At 38.3% G+C, this 18230-nt stretch overlaps 1 protein-coding gene across 1 annotated transcript in view; it reads right to left on the bottom strand.

The window, feature by feature from the left end:
- Positions 1-13112, bottom strand: part of LOC128364171 (ADP-ribosylation factor-like protein 15) — a 113178-nt gene extending 100066 nt beyond the window's left edge. The window contains 1 exon segment of the mRNA XM_053324712.1: positions 12816-13112. Coding sequence (XP_053180687.1) covers positions 12816-12827 — 12 coding nt within the window. The 5' untranslated portion in view covers positions 12828-13112.
- Positions 13113-18230: the final 5118 nt, after the last annotated feature.

Below are 18230 nucleotides of genomic sequence, written 5' to 3'. Positions count from 1 at the left end.
GTCAATCATTTGTGTTTTTCCCACTTCGTACACTCACATGGGGTCTTTTTGAACTTTGAAGCCATTTGGCAACATCTAGCAGTTATCTATTCAAAAACCAAGCTGGCATAACAACACTACAAGATATATCCTGTTATTAAGTTGTTAGCTAGGCTGTGCCCCTACATTTCTGTTTTAACTCTGAAAAAATGATAAGAATCCACAGTCAGGGTTCAGGCTTCATGGATTGATGATTAGTGATGATAGTGATTTAAAAACAAAGATGCTAAGGATCAGATAATAGTAACAGCTGTTGGCTTGTTGATTTAATGGAAATGCAGAACAACCACCTTGGAGTCATGCCTCTGAGTGAATCGGTCAACCATTCATTTTAAAAGATACAAGCAAGGACGACTGTTACTAAATGCTACAGCTCCATTTAAAAAAAAAATTGATCAAAGCCATGAATGATTCATCGTGTTACAGTAAAAGATTGCTCTCTTCCACATGAGTCTTAACCATAAAGGCCAGCTTAAGAGAGGAGGAAAATAAGCTGGGAGGGGACTGGAAATGATAACAATCACAACTCGAAACCACTGTCACATGGGTAAAAAGTAACAGGGAGGTGGCTGCCGCTGCTCATAGTTGATGAGCAAGACAAACATTTACCAGGCTTGTGGTAACAGGAAAACAGAAAGCCCTGTGCGACGACACACCGGGGGACAAAGGATGCAAAACAAGGAACAAAATATCCTCATGACTCTGTGCCTACGTGTCAAATTAAGTCTTTACTCAGACTATTAAATGGATCAAGTAAAATGAGACGGAGAAACTGATATTCTGATACTATTTCTGAAAGAAGAAAAAACATGCACTGCAGACAGTAATTTTCCAGTTGGCAGTGTATACAATATTTTTGCCAGCAAAGCATATTTCTTTTTTCTTTTTTTTTTCTTTGCTAATGCAATTATTTAACTATTTTATTCGTTTAACTGCAGGTGCTATTGTTGAGTATTACATTTTAACTGAACTACGTACGTATAAATATAAAAGTGAGACAAGAAAACTTTACATACACACAAACTGACATGTTTTAGCTTCATGTGGTGAACAGGATGCAGGTGTTACCACTGTGGCAGCTGCACAAAACACACACAACTATCTGTTTTTCTGTTTTTTAACTAACCTTAAACTATCAGCTGTCAGGTCATTCCAGATCTCTCTTTGTTCAACCAATCCTGCACAGAGGTGACATATACAGTATCTATAGTGTACTGTGTTACAAACCGGCTCAAAGTCCACCACAGAAATGGGAATCACACATGACAGCACATATCTAAAATCATATTTATTACAAACTTAAGTTAAAATAACAATGATAATCCGTTAAATCAGTCATGAATGCAGTGTGTGGATGAGTGAAATGTGTGGTGCGATATGTGCCAACAAAACTGAAACCCAAAGTCTAACCCATCTGGTTGGTGGAGGCCTGGAAGGAAGAGGAGAGAGAAAGTAATTACAAAGCAGCCAGCTAAATAGGCTGAGGTCTAAACTACACAGGTGTAGGTAGTTTCCCTGACGTCAGCCAAAAAGCCCAAGGAAAAGGGGGAAGAGAGGGACGTCACAACTGTAATGTAATTTAATGTAATGTAAAGTGCCACCTTATGTAGGGCCCCAATGTGCATTTTAGATTCAATTGGGTCACTCTGGATACACACACTCCATCAGGTTTCTTTCCAAATTAAGCATGAAGCAACCTCCAGACTCTTGGTGTGAATGATGTGGCCTGGGCTTAGAGGGGTCGGAGGCAGCAAATCAGAGGTGCAGCCATTTTCCGGTCCATTAATAGCATAATGAGGTGACCACGAAGTGCCTAAAACGATCACTTAAACCCTTAATGGTTAAGGCATCCTACAAAGACAGGGTCCAAAGAGCAGTAGCTATGGCACCCACAGCAGCACATGGTCACTCATACTAATGTCACATGGCACCTGCTGTTACCAAGAAATTAAACAAATAAATGAGATCCTCTAAGAAATGTGTGTTTAAACTGAAGTTGGTGTGATAAAGCTGATACTCTGAGCAGGGCTGGGGACTGACTGTTTTTTTTTTTCCCCCACCGGCATTACAACGTGCTGCTGTGATTAACCACTGAGAATCAAACGTGTGATCTGAACGATCGGTCCATCACCTGCTGAGCTGAATCAGACGAGTTACTAGATGACAGGTGTATGTGGACTTTGCTGTATGATGTAGCTTTGCTGCTCATCTCCCATAAAGCGTAACAAGCCAAAATGTTTTATTTATTTATTTATTTTTGTAAAATTAGGAGTCATTATAGCCTCTGCTATAAAACACTGCAGGAAATCCTTCTGGGCCAATAATGATAATAGCAGCACAAAGGTTGAGCAGGCACATAATGATATTTGAAGATAGGTGTTAGAAAGACAGAAAAAAGTTGCAGTCTGCATGCCAATTGATACAAAAGAGCTGCAAAAGCCCTCAAGTAGCATATAAACATCTCAGAATGCTATAAGAACAGGTGGATGCTGTGAATAAGGTTTGAAGTTGTCATAGATGTGTTGAAGTACAGAAACCCTTAGGTCAATAGACTGGTTATGGTGGCGCTGGATATACTATATAGCAACTTCTATAGGTTCCTGGCACCAACAGTGCTGCCCAGTCCTCCAGTACACATTGACAGACACCGACATTGACATTATACAGATTGATGAGAAGTGGTGTAAAATATTGGCACAAGTTTAACATGCTGTCTCTTCTGCTATTTTTAGACTGTGCAGTGTGAATGAGGGATTTCACTGAGAACAATCAGCGGGAACATGGGAGAACCCAAAGTGTCAAAAACAGAGAAATTCAGTCCAGTCACAACAAGAAGAGTTTGTTGTTCATACTGAGTGACTTCAGAGCATAATCCTGAATGTCATAAAGCATTAATATGGAGTGAAATCACTAACAAAACAAAGTATTCGATCAATGTAAAGAAATAAAGAGCAGATTCCAGCCACATCACAACACCTGGTCCTGATTTTCCTATTTGTTGTTGCTCCTTCAGCATCACTGCAATCTTCAAGTTCAAATGTCAATTAATTGTTGAATGTTTAGGACTCAGAAGTTTGTGTGTTATATTTATATATTAGTATTTACAGACATGCAACCACAGTAGGACTGGATCAGAGTGTTCCTCTGCCACACCACCTCACATGTTGAGAGGGTTTCTTTTGTTTTGCACACACAACTGTCTAGGATATTGTGGTGACTCAGCAGGGGCTTGAATCTAAATGCCTGCAAGCTAATAAAAACAATCAGTCTCTTTGAACTCCTCTGTGGTAGCCTCATTCTTATATTGATCTCCATTTTAAACGCTCAGTAACTCTACTTGAATCCTACACGAGGTCCGAGTAGAGATCTGACCTTCTAATTAATCTTTATCTAAAGGCAGGGTGATATGGACAAAATCAAATATCACAATATTGTGGATCAAACGCCTCAATATCAATACTGTGATAACTGATGTGTTCACAAATATTTACACAATGAGATTTCTGCTAAATAATCATCAGTAATGTGGATATAATGACAAAGTGGGTAAAGGCAAATAGAACGGCTAGAATAGTCTGCTAAGTTAACATCGTTTTACTGTAATGCAGTCTTTAAAATCAGGAGAAGACAACACTTGTGTCGTATCACAATATTACAATATTCAAAATCTAAGATCTAGTCTCACATCACCATATCAATATAATGTAAATATATTGTCCAGCCCTACTGATTTCAAGGTTTAAATTTCTTTAAATAAAGGTAGCATGTTTCGTTTAATCAAAATTCCATATGAACTTGTTATTTTGGGGGGAAGCTGTAGTCTAATTTACACCAAAACATACATCTCAACACCATAAAGTAGATGAACATTTTCTTGCTTGGTTATCACAAGTACTGTGTCACTTTTAATGTATCGATTTGTATTAACAAACAAATTGAGTCTACACCAGGTCAGACATATCTGTAAAGTCCAGTTACAATAAAAGTTGCCAGAGATCACAGAAGTGTAATAAGTAAGTTTAATAACTGGGTTACAAGGCACAAAATTAGCCGCAGCCACCTGCCTGCCAAATGTTGGTTAAATATGGTAGATTTGCTTCACTCAGCAACCAAAAAACAATGATAATCTATTGAGTGGATGGTAACATTTGAACATTTACTAACCATTTTGCTGCTGGGTTGAAACTGAAAATCATTTTGATTAAATTACGTACTTCTTTTTTTTTTTTTTTAGCAGTTAAGCTCTGACTAGTTCAATGAATACTTCTCAAATCAATCCCTTCACATTCATGTCATTCAGGAGTAAACCCTATATCAGATACACAAGATAGATGAAGACTGCAATGTCAAAAATAAAAACCTGACTTCAGGCATGAGAGAGAGACATTTTGCACCACTGTCCCATTTATCAGGATTCAGTTATCAAAGTAAAACACAACAGGTTGTCCAACAGAACAATATCCATCAAACACTAATAAGCAGCTTGTGTTTCTAGGATGCTTTTTCTACATATAAGTCGTGAACAGTTCTACTACAGACAGAGCTTGCACATGACGGTCCGTACACTCATAGAAAGTGTCGAATACATCTGCCTACATGATCCGCAAAAAGACCCCACAACACTTCAGTAAAAAAAGCTTCTGCTATACCTCCTCTGACAATGAACCCATTACCCATCGGCTGTATTCCCACTCATTTGATTGATGTATGACTGAAAAGGTGAGTCATATATGAGATACAGTATTAAATGTGCATCATGTCCATCGAGCGAATGCATTACTGTTCAACGCCCCCTGTTCCTAGCTAAGCCTCTCAGCTGATGTTCATTGAAAAAGCTCACCAACCTGGTCAGAGAATAACAGAGGACCTGACAATGTGCGACATGAGTCATCAGCTGTGGTTAAAATACAACTAAAGCATGTTGCAAAATATAAATCAGTTAGTTAAGTTCTATTTTTTCCTTCCTGAAAAATCCTTACAGCACCTAAACTGCACATGGAATAATATTAAATACATGCATTTTATTTTATTTAAATCACAGATAAAGCTCACAGTTTAACTTCAAATGAATTTTAACCACTTTTAAACCACGGAGTGTCACCGCAAAAACAAAAACAGAAGCAACTTATGCAATATTTCCACCACAATCACTATCACGATATTAATGGGTCCATTCATAAAAGCCCTGTACTTCAGACTATTTGAACTACAACCATTGACTGAGCCAGTTGCTAGGAGCTGAGAAGAAAAATGTAATCTATCTTTGTGTCTGATCTCAGAGAATCAGCCTTTACTCTGATACACCTTGTTCCCTGTGGGTCTAATTTACAGTCTCGCAGCACTGATGTCCACCTGTTCCACTTTAATATTATGTTAACACCCACTCGAATGAAACGGAGCATATACTCTCCTTTCAGTGACCAAGCAACAGTGAAGCAGCAGCCGCTCTTGGTCAGTATCTCTTTCAAAACACAACATGGGGAAGATTAACCGTGGTGAAACTAATAGTGTTCATTCCAGCGTTGAGCAACAACACATCCCAGCCGTTCCCTATCACACAACACAGCAGCATCTATGCATTTTTTTTTCTTACCGTGTAAAGCCCAATCCTGCACAAGGCGAGGGAGAGCTGCATGTGCTCCGACATTGTGCTTCAGCCACAAGCGTAACCCCCGGCAACAAACAAGCCGAGCCTCGGGAGTAAGTGAATGGATGGAGGAGGATCAGGAGTAGCTGAACACAGCGGTGTCAGGTCAACAACATGAGTCCAGCCCTTCACTGTCTCACTGTCAGTCGCCCAGATTCACAAGACATTTCAGTTCACAATGTGGTCTCAACAGAGGGAGGTTTTGTAAGAGTGTAGATGAGCTGGATTGAAGGTTGTCTTTTGTTTACTTGCCGTATTCATTCTTAGAAAGATAAACTACTGCTACAAGGATCAACGCACAGACACAAGCATGAGATTAGTTTGTGAGGATCTCTCTCTCACCACAGAGATTAAGGGCTCAGCGACAACTAGGGATCCAGAATAAGACTGCAAATTGGATTAGTCACCATTACACACCCACACATTATGCCCATACTGTACGTGAGGCTTCACAAAAGTATGTAAAAACCATAGCTTTTCTGTGCATGGAGGAGGAGGATGAAGGGATCGACCACTTGAGCTTGCAGTGGTTGTGGGGATTTTGCGATCACTGTTGTGGGACGCTTTGTCGGACGTTCGTCTGTTCAGGGAGAACTGTGAGTCATGTTGAATTAGCTTGTTTTGATCTGCTCGGCTGGCCGGTAATAGTTGCTGCCACCACCTGCTGACATACCATTGTTGTAATATGTGTTATTCAACTGTATTGCAATCATGCTGCGACATCTTATCATCCCAGTGACAATTAACCTACAGGTCAAACTGATTCAATCTTTTAAAAGGTTGTAAATATCATACAGCATTGTGCAACATTGAATTAAATTTTAACTGTACTGATAAGCATTCATTTATTCAACTCATGTTTGGATGAATGTTTGGTTTCCACCTAGTCTGCCATTGCAGGTAAAATCAAGAATGGTTAGGGTTAGGGTTAAGATAAAGAAATATTATTTTTAGACAACCACTGTCACTGCAGTACACTCAAACACAGCTCTACTTTGCTTTTTACAAATCCAAACTCAACCAATGTGGAAAAAAAAATGTAGTCTATTATCTTACCTAATCTTCTTATGACATGTTTACACCACAGATCAATGAACCAAAAAAAATCATAATTCAGTAGTGTAATACACTAGTTATCCTCTCCATCGGTTGGTAACATGAAGTCTTTCATCCCACAACAATATGCCTCATGATTATGTTGAAGTCAGTTGCTCAATGATTTAAACACTGTATTGTTAGTTACAAAAAGGAAGCTAAAAAGTACATACTACTGGGTGCCCAGTTGTCACCACAAGAACAAACATGGTCTTGTTTTTCATCTGTGTCTAAATCCAGCCCAGAACTTTGTCCACCTATTTTTCTCTCTTAACAGTTTGTGCAGTGGATATCCTCCTCTCTAATGCAAGTCCTCGTATATCAAGGCAGAACATAATAGCCTAGATCTGTTTTTTTCACTCTTGCTGTAGGAATGCAATATATGCCTTGAGTTACTGATAAAGACCTGATTAATAAAGTGCATTTCTTAAAAGGCTTTTATGGATCGACTCTTTAAACCAAACAGGAGCTTTTATCTCTCCGTGTCCTAAATATGTTTTTCTAGTGAGGAAAAACTGGATTGAGTCCTACACAGTGACAGTGGTAATGGCCTGAGAGAAACTAAAGTAAAGGAAATGCAATAAAACATGAAAACAGTTCACTAATGCTTCTATAGAGCAATGCTCCATCAGTCCGTATAAAAAGGAATTCAAAGTGCCTGTGCTTCGTCGTGATGTTAAGCATCATCAAACCCCATAAACAATCCCTTATCATCAACAGCAACAGTGATGTTTCCCCCGGCCCAAGATGCTGACTCACTAGCACTCTCCACAGACACAAGGGAATCACTGCAGTGAACTAGCGAGCAGACAATTAACAAATAAAACTAAACAAAAAGTGGCTGACATACTGCTAAAATCTGGGTATTTCACATCACAGCTGCCACTTTCAATAAAAAGGGCAGTTTTAAGTAACTGTGGACAACTTGACCAAACTTTGGATTTATATCAATTCATATCCATTCAAACTGAAACTTAAGTAGACCTGCTCTCACCTATGGATTAGCCTAAAATCCATCCATATAAAAAGCACGCATACTGTTGAAATATTCTGTGAGACTGTTGGACTCTTATCTGCATACAATAGGTCATTTTTGTTTGCCTCTAAAAGAGTCCCTGGCTCATATCTGTGCTAGCACCTGCAACGAGGTGTGAAACACGGTCAGATAGGGGACAAAACTGAGAAAAAAAACACCAGCCTCATGTCCCATAGGCTCACATGCTGCATTCATATGCTGCCAAGTACTTCCCATTAGCTTGCTTTGCTTTATGGAGGTGAGATGTCAATCTACTATAGCCTGCTGTGTGTCCTTGGACAGGAGGTCTGTGCAGCTAGTCAGCCAACAACAAAAAGATGTGCTCCTGGTCCTGACTGGATACACAACATAATGACTCCAAGATGCTGTACACTCTATGTTGTATGCAGCAATGTGGAAAAACTTAAAACATCCTCTGAACTATAAACTACAAGTAAGTAACGGCTAAAGTCAGCTACTGGCATCAACAACTAAAATGCTTTCAGTATAATGACGGCAATCATCAAAGGAGATTTTTAATTTTAAATTATGCCTCATTTACCTATCCAGGGAATGTGTCTTCTTCACAAAGTGTGGGCTTTAAGGCACGGCTGGGTGCTAAGTACCAATTCACACATACTTATAAAAACAACTGGGAACAGTATACTGTAATTGTAGTTTTAAAGTTGGCGACATTAATGATATTCAGTGTGAGAGCTACAGATGCCTCGAAGATAACTTATCTTATCTATTATATAAGATGATAATTTTGCCCAAAAAAGAGTTCATAAAGAGAGGAGATAACTTAGAGTTGCTGAGTAGAGTTGTAACAATTAGTCAACATATCAATTAGATGATTGATAGAACATGAATCTGCATTTTTTAAAGGAGATGCCAAATGTTTGCTGGTGGTAAATTAGAACAGCTTCAAGTAATTGATCAATTGAGACAATCATCTGCAGATTTATCAGTAATGAAAATGTTCATTAGTTGCAGCTCAGTTTTTGTGATTCTTGTTTTCCTTGATCATGTTAGGTAGAAAACACGTTTATTGATAATTATTACACTTGGTGAGATTTTATTCTCAATGGAGCTTAACATCATAAAAATCCAACCCTGATACTTTCTGCATACAACAACTACACAAAAAAGAGACAAAGTAAACAGGTGGCAGGCTGCTTGAGTAACAATTTAAAACTATGTGGCTGAAAACAGGTGTTTGGCCAGTCCTTTTGCCTTACCAACTATTTATAGTGAAAACAGCTGAAAAAAGTCTTCTCACTTGGTATACCTGTTGTCTAAAATGTCATCTCTCTTCAGAAGTATAAGAAGAATAAAAGGTTCACCCATCTCTGGCAAAAAATGTAATTAATAAGCTGCCACGGTGCAGAGAAAGTCTGCGTTTTCCAAAAGGGTGTAGCTACGTGTGGACCTGCTGACAAGTTATATATAATCTAGAAAAGGTTTAGCCATTAGCCTGCATTCCCCCGTCACAAGTCAGAGTTGAACCAAAATGTTATTCATTTACTTCAACAGATCCTTCACGCAGCAGCTGTGTCAGTGAGGAGGAGCTCACAGAACCAGACACTGGACCTGCTCACCTAAATGAAACACAGCCACTGATAATGTTGTTAATTTCATCTGAGCTTTTTCTGCTCTGACAGGTCAAAATGTCTGTATGAGTCTACACGCTTCAAACGGAGGATGTAAGTAATACTGAGTGCGTTATCCAAATATATCATGACCAATATATCACTCCATAAAATTAAAATTCTCAATGTGACTGCTGTGATGAAACAAAAGCACAATTATTTTAGTTTGACAGAAAGCTTTTGTCACACAACACTTCAATTTTCCCTCATATTCTTCCTTAAAAGCCCAATAAAAAGAGGTGTGGACCAGGCTACGGACGGATGAATCTCTATTTAGTTGTCCGTCACACCCATCATTATAATGGTTTGACGTCAGTGTCCAGTGGTGTTTCTCACTAAATCTTTGGCATAACCTAAATTCCACAAAAACCTCACTGGTTGTTCTACACCAGACCAAAAAAAAAAAAAATGAGGGAACTGATCAGGCTTCCTTCAGGGCAGAGCTACAAAATGACCTGAATGTCAGTGTGCCTGAGGGTTTAGTCATTCATGTGGGGTGAAAAATAAATAGCTGCGTCTTTTCTTCAAAAACAGCTAATGTGCAAGATTGAGGAAACTGCCTACAGGCCAAAAACGCAGTGTATGAGCTGTAGAATAAACAAAACCGTGCAAGAATAAAAGCTCAATATTAGATCTCTATTTATAAAAAAACTGTATCTGCTTCAGTAAAACCTAATGATATAGTCTGGTTCCCTCACATGAAAAGTGCCCATATCTTTGCTGCCACTAACAATAAGTGCAATTTGTCCTGTGCAGTGGATTCTGCAACAAGTTACGGTCCAGGAGTTGGCCACACGGTACACTTGTAATTTGGTAAGGCTGTGTCATGGCAACAGCTAGCGCCAAATTCCTCTCTCGGTGCTGCCGTTTTGTGTGGTCTTTTTTAACACTGTGCTGACCATGCAGGAGTAAAGTCCCTTCAACTCCCAGCTGAAACAGAAACCACTACAGGCTGGATCACTATTACTGTACTACACTTATAGTTGTAGTTAGTTATAGATAAAACCACAGTTATGTCCAACTATCATTCCTGTTCATCAAAAACTACCTTTAGAAACCCAACCTGATCTATAACTTCAACTAAAATCCTGCACAAGACATTAAATTAGTATCCTCCATCAAAGGTTTAGTAACAAGCTCATATTGATTTATAGGAAAGAGAGAGACATAGTTGTAGCCTGGGTTTAGTGCCAGGTCTCCAGCGTTGCACAGCAGGAAAGGAGGCCCTGCTCCTATTGAGCGCCTGACCTCCGAGGACAGCCAAGCACTCGGCTCCAACAGTCCGCAGAGTTACAGCTGTGTAGTTTTCCACAGAAAACTGTTAGTCACAGAAAATCTTGAATCGTTCAGGCGTGTAAGTTGGAAGATGTTTTTTCCCCCCCTCTCTCAATATGCACACAGAACTTAAATGTACTTTAGGTGTGATCATATTTCATCATGTATCAGTAGCATTGATGGCTGCAGCTACAGTTAAGTGAATGTAAGTGAATTAAAGTTGTCATCTTGTCGAAGCACCTCCAAGAGAGAAAGAAGAGAACCGAGGGTGAAATTTCATTCAATTCATGTCACAAGGGTTCCTGTTGACAACAATGCTTCCTGTGTTTACCTTTAGTATCAACAGCTCTCTACTAAACATCTAACTAAGACTACAGAATAGCTCACTATACTGTAGAAAGGTAGATTTCCATTTCTTTTTTGATTATAAAGCAAACACTGTGAAGGTATCCACAGAGAAATGCACACAGCCTATGGACTTCCATAAGGTTGTGATGTCACAGCTCTACGCTCAGCATTTACCCTGTCATTGTCTTGGAGGGGCAGGCAGCGCCTCCAACGGGACCCCCCCTCCCTCCTGAAAGAAACAAAATATGTTCATTTATGTTCTTTACCTAATTTATGTGCACTTCTTTCATTTCATTTCAGTGTGAGAGTCTCACTGCATTCTACTGTCATTTATGGTCACTCTGGTTTCTATCCTCTCCTCTGCTCTCTGTGTTAAACAATCTCTTATCTGTGGTTGGCCTGGGCGTGCGTCACTCAAAAAGCAGTCAGCCAGTCAAAGGAGAGGGGCATTGAACAGACACAAAACAGTCTGTTTCAGGCTGAGTGAGATAGAGGAGCTGCATCCATGGTTTATACAGCTGGAACTGTGTGCTTCCTGAACATAAAATCATGCAAATGTTTTTAAATAGCCCCAAAAATACATATACATATATATAAACTGGGAAAAGGCCATAATATTACCTCTTTAAACTGTATGAACGCTTGACATTAGTCCCCTTTTGTTCCCCACAAGATGTGTTAGGCCAAGACTGGAAGCCATTAAACAAGCCACACATTAATCAGTTTCTACTACCTATACCACAATTGTTCTGGTGCCAGTTTCAGATACGTATATAATCTGGTCATTCCTTGAGTTAGCAAAAAAGTCAGCTGGCTTCAGAGCGTTTGCCTTCTGAGCCCCTTATCTCTGAAATGACCTTTCATTGCATGTTAAAGAGGCACGTTCACCTTCATACACTTCATCACAGCCTACCCTTGAACTCACCACCATTTGTTGATGTTTTTAATTTGGTTGTTTCGCTTATTTCATTTGTTTACAGTATGTTTTGACCCATGTATTCTCTTCAATTGTAATATGTATTTGTACCATGACGCATGGTGATTCTGCACTCTAAATAAAATGATTGATTGAACATTGGGAATCATTGTCCCCCTCCCATGGGTGATGACAACACAATGTCTGTGTACAGTTTTTCCTCTGGCTTTATAAATTCCCAGGGAAAGCCTTCAGTTATAGTTTCCTCTCTATTGTTGCACTGTTTGAGCAGCACCCATCCCATCCCCACATTGTGGGCAAAGGCCCAAAAACCATAATCTCTCAGGCCAAAGCTGGTACAGTCACCTTCATTGGAATCAATCTTCTTATTATTATTTTAAAAAATAATAATAATAAAAGGCATGTGACTAATATCTCAAACCTCTTCTCTCTTTGAATAGACTTCCTTCCTCCCAATGACATCTCGACTCCAACACACAGTGCAGCTTTATCCTCAGCAGCCACAGTGAGTTTTGTGAAAGATAACAGGCTTTTACGTGCCCAAGAGTTGACTTGAAGGGGGTGTAGCTGGTTGGCTAGTTATCCTGTTTCACATGTAAACAGATGAGGGTCTGGGTGAACCAGTTACACAAAGCTACAGGCTGCAGGTGACACATAACCATAACACAACAACCGATACTTCACCCAGCTGCCTCACACACACCTAAGTGACACCACTATCTGATAAAGAGCAAGAAAGCAGACATGAAGAGCAGTGTTTGATTGGAGAAAGCTGCACCACAGCTGCATTTCGATTCATGTACTCACCAGATAATCCATGTACTATCGCTGACCAGTCACAGCAACACAAACTGGCTTTGTAGTAATCCCCGTTTTTGCTTCAACGAGTCCAAAATGTTTTAGTAGATTTGACTCTCACGTCGCTTCGTATTCCCCGCCTTTCGACAGCCACAGTGAAAATAAAACCAGCCTTTTTGTGGGTTTACAAGCAGCAATTTTTTAGCCGTCTTCTTCGCCAGTTACACAAGTTTCGGGAGCAGCGACGTCCACCTTTGTTAATCACAACCAAGGCCGCTCGGTCTCTGCTTTTTTTGTGTAAATAGCCACTCGTCCACCGGCTGACTTCCAGTTCTTTTTTCCAACACACACATATATCAGTTTAGTGTTTGCTTGAGGAAACTAGCGAAGCCTACAACGTTACGTCACGCACGTCGTTTTGCTCACGTAGCGTCATCACGTGACCAAACACATGGCAGCTATTTTCATTCTGAGAGCAAATCGCAGATAATGTTATTTTTTCTTCTATTAGGATATTTTTATAAGCACGTATATCTTAACAGCCTTTAATTGAATTTTTAGATATCAGGTAAAAATGTGTGTAATTTTTATATGCTTACTGTAATAATTATTCATATGGTAATAATTAATGTCTCTCGATCACGTAGCCCCATAGCGGAAAGGACTTTGTCACGTCCACTAATCTATGATGCAACACCAATGTACAGAGGGAGAAATCTTAAAACTCCGGCAAAGTGGCTCAGCAGGGGAAGAATCAGTGAACTTTCTGGTAAACTGACAGAATGACCGACAGATCATGTGAAATTACAATCATCAAATTGCATCATCAGTGGTTCAGTGGTGAAAGAAAGTATTCAAAGAAATATATGCTACTACTGCGGCACTTCACTATTTATACATCCAAATATTTATCTGTAATATATACATAAATATATTTTTATATACTTTGTTTTCTTCCGCTGCTGGGATGGGGAATGCTAGGAAGTTTTGTTGAATTTTATATGCAATAACAATAAAGTATCTTCTATCAAATATTGAAAAGAAAAGGTAATACTACACTATGAAAGTACTCAGTTACAATTACAAAGACTTGCATTCAAAATCCTACAATAAGAAATATATATGCTATCCTAAAAATATGTAAAGTGATGTAGGCATTATAACTTACATATTGCCCCCTCTTATTATTATACATTGCAGTATTGCATACTGTTGCATTCATGTGTAAGAAGCATTTTTAATGTCATAGCCAGTTGACGTGGAGCTAATTTTAACTACTACTCTCAATATAACTACTGTTTATTCGTTTGAATTATAGCAAATAGTACTACTAATAATAAATAAATTAATTAATTAATACATTATTAATGGTTAATAATAATTATTGATAGTGTATTATCTTAGCCTGAAAAGTAACTAGTGATTATAGCTGTCAAATAAATGTAGTGGAGTAAAAAGTACAATATTTTCCTCTGAAATGTTAAAATAAAGACCAAGAATCTCAAATCTGTACTCAAGCACAGTACATATGATACATACTACCATATCTACACATTTTGAAAAATAATTTGGATATGTAAGTCAAGTCAATTTAATTAGTGCAATATCACCAATCACACATTTGCCTCAAATCAAGTGGGCTTTGTAATAAATCATCATATTACTTATTGAAGTTATTATCGTCCAACATGTATCAAAGTATAGATTCTGACCTGGCGCCACATTGCTACAGTTTCAAAAGCTTGGAACAGCACAAAATGCATCAACCCCTGACATAATACATTACACAATACATAATGAATGAAAGGGGAAGACACAGTAAGTACAAACACAGTTCAAAGTCAAAGACCGGTTGGTGTGCTGCATGTAGGCCTTACAACAGATTTTACAGAAAGACAAGGTGGATAAAGGAAAGGATATACATGTGTCAGATAAATACAGATCTTTGTTGTGTTAATATGTGTTAATGTGTGTTACCTCTCAGAGAAGTGTCAGTAGGTTTTGGTATTTAATTCTTCCAGTAAGTGTCATGCTGTTTTTGTCTCCAGGAGCCACTTAAGAGAAATCTAACTGAAAAGGTTAATGGCAGTGTAGCACTATGGCACCCTTCAGGATAATGATAATCTGACTTTTATTGCTCACATTAGCCTCTCTAACAGTCATACAGAACCTTCTTTGGACATGGAAAGCCATTATACCAGATAGGACCAAATTAACAGGATAAAAATGAGCACAAATTATCAAGAAGGAAGCAAACACAGAGCCCTGATGAAGTAATTACATGATATCATCCTGATTAGAGGAACAGTATAAATCACAAGTCTCCTAATGTGATGCAAGCTGCATACGGAAGTAATTCCTCTTCTCTAGAGACCACAGTGCTCCTCAATATTTCATGCGCTCTGCTATAAAGGAAATCTCCCTGAACGCATTTACACGGAAGATGAACTGGATGTTCTCTGTACAGGTCTGACAGGTATGGCGGATGTTCAAAAGGCACAAGGAGACTAATTGAATTTACTTTGATATGCAAAATATTGAAGTATGTGTGAATTGAATGTAGCAGTGTTGATCTTCATAAGTCTAAGTCAGTCAAATGTGAGAGAAGAGACCTCTGGTGGCCTCTAAGAGAATGCTGTGTAAATTGAGATATTAGTGGTTTACAGTACATTTGTCAAGCACTTTTATCCAAAGTGACTCACATTTCTCCCATAAACACACACACACAGGGAGCAATGTGGGGATCCACTCAAAGACACCTCAACTTATGGACAGGAGGAGCTAACCTACAACTAACACACAACCTGCTCTCCCAACTAAGACATAGCCACGCCCTATGATTTATATGACTACAATTTACAGAAAGACCTGAAATTGTCAGAGCTGATTACTATGGGGGAATTTAAGTCAATTTTAAAGGCTTAAGATAATAATACTCTTGGTCAGTGTGGTTGCTTTTGTTTCACTGAAATCGTTTCTGGAAATCATACCTGCTTACAGTAAGCATCATAGCTGGATTGTGTCCATAATCTTGCAATGCATATTTACTGGATATTGTGTTCATTTCATAGTTGTATATTTGTCTGATTATTCTGTTTATTCTGATTATATGTTTTCTGTATTAACAATGTTAATGCTTCTCAGTCCAGGCTACCCTTGAAAAGGTTATTCTAATCTCAATGAGACTTTTACATGGTTAAATAAAGGATATAAAAATACATGGTCTTACACTTGCATATTTCTCGGTCACATTTCATACTGAATTTTATATTTATATTATATAACATCATATCATTATTTATATCATTATATGTTATCTTAGATTATAATTTGGCAATAAAGAAGTCAGATGCATTCTTGAATGTTTTGATCAATTACACATCACAGTAGCATTCTCAATAGTAAGTTGATGCAAACTCACTGTCTCTCACACTCAAATATCATTCCTTTTATTAATATCAAATGTAAAATATTCCTGTGCCGCCACCACGAAAGAAATTAATGAATCAAATCATAGCCACAAGGGGGCAGTATCCACCAGAGCATCATCATTACAGGCCATGTATTGTCAAGTGTGCATCTTTCCCAAAGGAAATAGTTTGTTTATGAAACAGGATGTCAGCAATGCACAAACGGGTGATTTTGGGGGGAAACCCAAGGAAATTACAATCAAGGTGGTATTTTGTATTATTCTTATGGTCTCTTATGGGAACAGACAGGATTTGTCACCACCACCGTTTGAAACCCTAGCCAAATGGTTGCACTTTCATGCTAAAACTTCCCACAGGTTAGAAGGATTCAGCGCTTTCATAAGAATTTCATTCTTTATATGGTGCTAAAGCCCATGAAACAGCATATAGACTGTCAGACACCAAAGCTCTTATTTAAAGCAATGGTTATGAGTTAGTCAGCAGCTCCATGAGGCAGGTTTCATTGCAGGTTTTATAGGCAGACTGTCAGCCCTGAAGCTGTTGAAATAAGCTCTATCCTCACTGCACATTAGACCATTAAAGGAAATGTTTCAACTGTTATCTGAATAATGAAACAGCATAATGACTCCAGCTCTATCACTCTGTCATATAAAAATGTGTTTTTTATCACCCTGAAAAGCATCCTGGGTAATGTCATAGTCACCAACTCATGATTTTGCGAAGTTTCACAGATAAGAAGATCAGATCAACTCCAAGCTCATTTCTCAAGATATAGATGACAATAGTTACACCCATGTTTAAAGTCATGAATATTTCCTGTTAATGACAAGAAACAGACAAACATCTGAGTAGAAAATGTTACACCTGCTACCTCAACACATCTTGTTAAGTTAAGGATAAGTTCACAAGTTTTCCAAGTCTTTCCTAAAACAATAGTCAGGTGCCCAAATGAACATTGAAACATACTGTTCTTGCTGTAATAATTCCTTCTGTTCATGCTGGCCATTAAGACATCTCTTTATAATGTGATGGGAAACAAAATCCAAAGTCCTCCTCCTATGTAGCTACATAAAAATGTATTGGAAGCTAATATCAGGACTGTCCAAAATAGTCAAATCATCCTTTTACAGTGTTTACATGGGCACCTGACTGATTTGACACATAGTCTTTTCGCTAGATTAAAAATCTCGCACACATAAGCAAGTATTGATGTGTGTCCTTCATAGTTACATAGATTTACTTTGGTGGCCATGTTGAGACATTCACAGTTTCTGGTGGAGACTGAATAGCAGAATAATCAGATTAAGCCATTGAGATAGGATTACAGCTTGATTAAATGATCAATAGATGAACTCCTGTATTTTTAAATCAGTAATTTATAAAATGTTGAAGATTTACTGTAACACTGAAGTGGGAAAAGAGACATACTGAGGCGTCTTCAGTATGTGAAGCAGTCAGCATAATATCAGCATTTTACAGATGGCATACATTTTAGATGATGGAAGATGACAAAGACAGTTTCCCAGGTTACCATGACATCCAATATAATACTTTAAGTTTTAATGTCATCTTAAATTGATAAAGTCGGGGATATTGCTATTGTGACTAAGAATAGCATATTGTCCTGTAGATGTGTATTATTCCAGTGTATCCAGTGTAGTATTACTTTCTTTAAAGCTTACATTTTCTAAATTCTTTATGAGGAAATGTTTTCTGCAAGAAGTGGACTGATGATGGGTGGTACATTTTATGATTAATACTGTATGATAGACATTTTTAGAAGAAAGTCAAAGCCTGAGAGTGACTTTCCATGCTTCACTGTTTGAAAGCATGGTGCACTTTACAGTACTGTATTTTAACCATGAGCTAGCTACAACTGGGGTCACTGAACTCATGTTTTCTCTATTTTTATGGGAAGTAGGGGATTTTAGCAACAATTAAAATCTTAGGCATTGTGGGTCTTTTACAGGCAGATTCCGGTATTTCCCCACCA

The sequence above is a fragment of the Scomber japonicus genome, chromosome 9 (assembly GCF_027409825.1).
Source record: "Scomber japonicus isolate fScoJap1 chromosome 9, fScoJap1.pri, whole genome shotgun sequence".
In the NCBI taxonomy this organism is placed as follows: Eukaryota; Metazoa; Chordata; class Actinopteri; order Scombriformes; family Scombridae; genus Scomber; species Scomber japonicus.
This window is presented reverse-complemented; position numbering and strand designations above follow the sequence as displayed.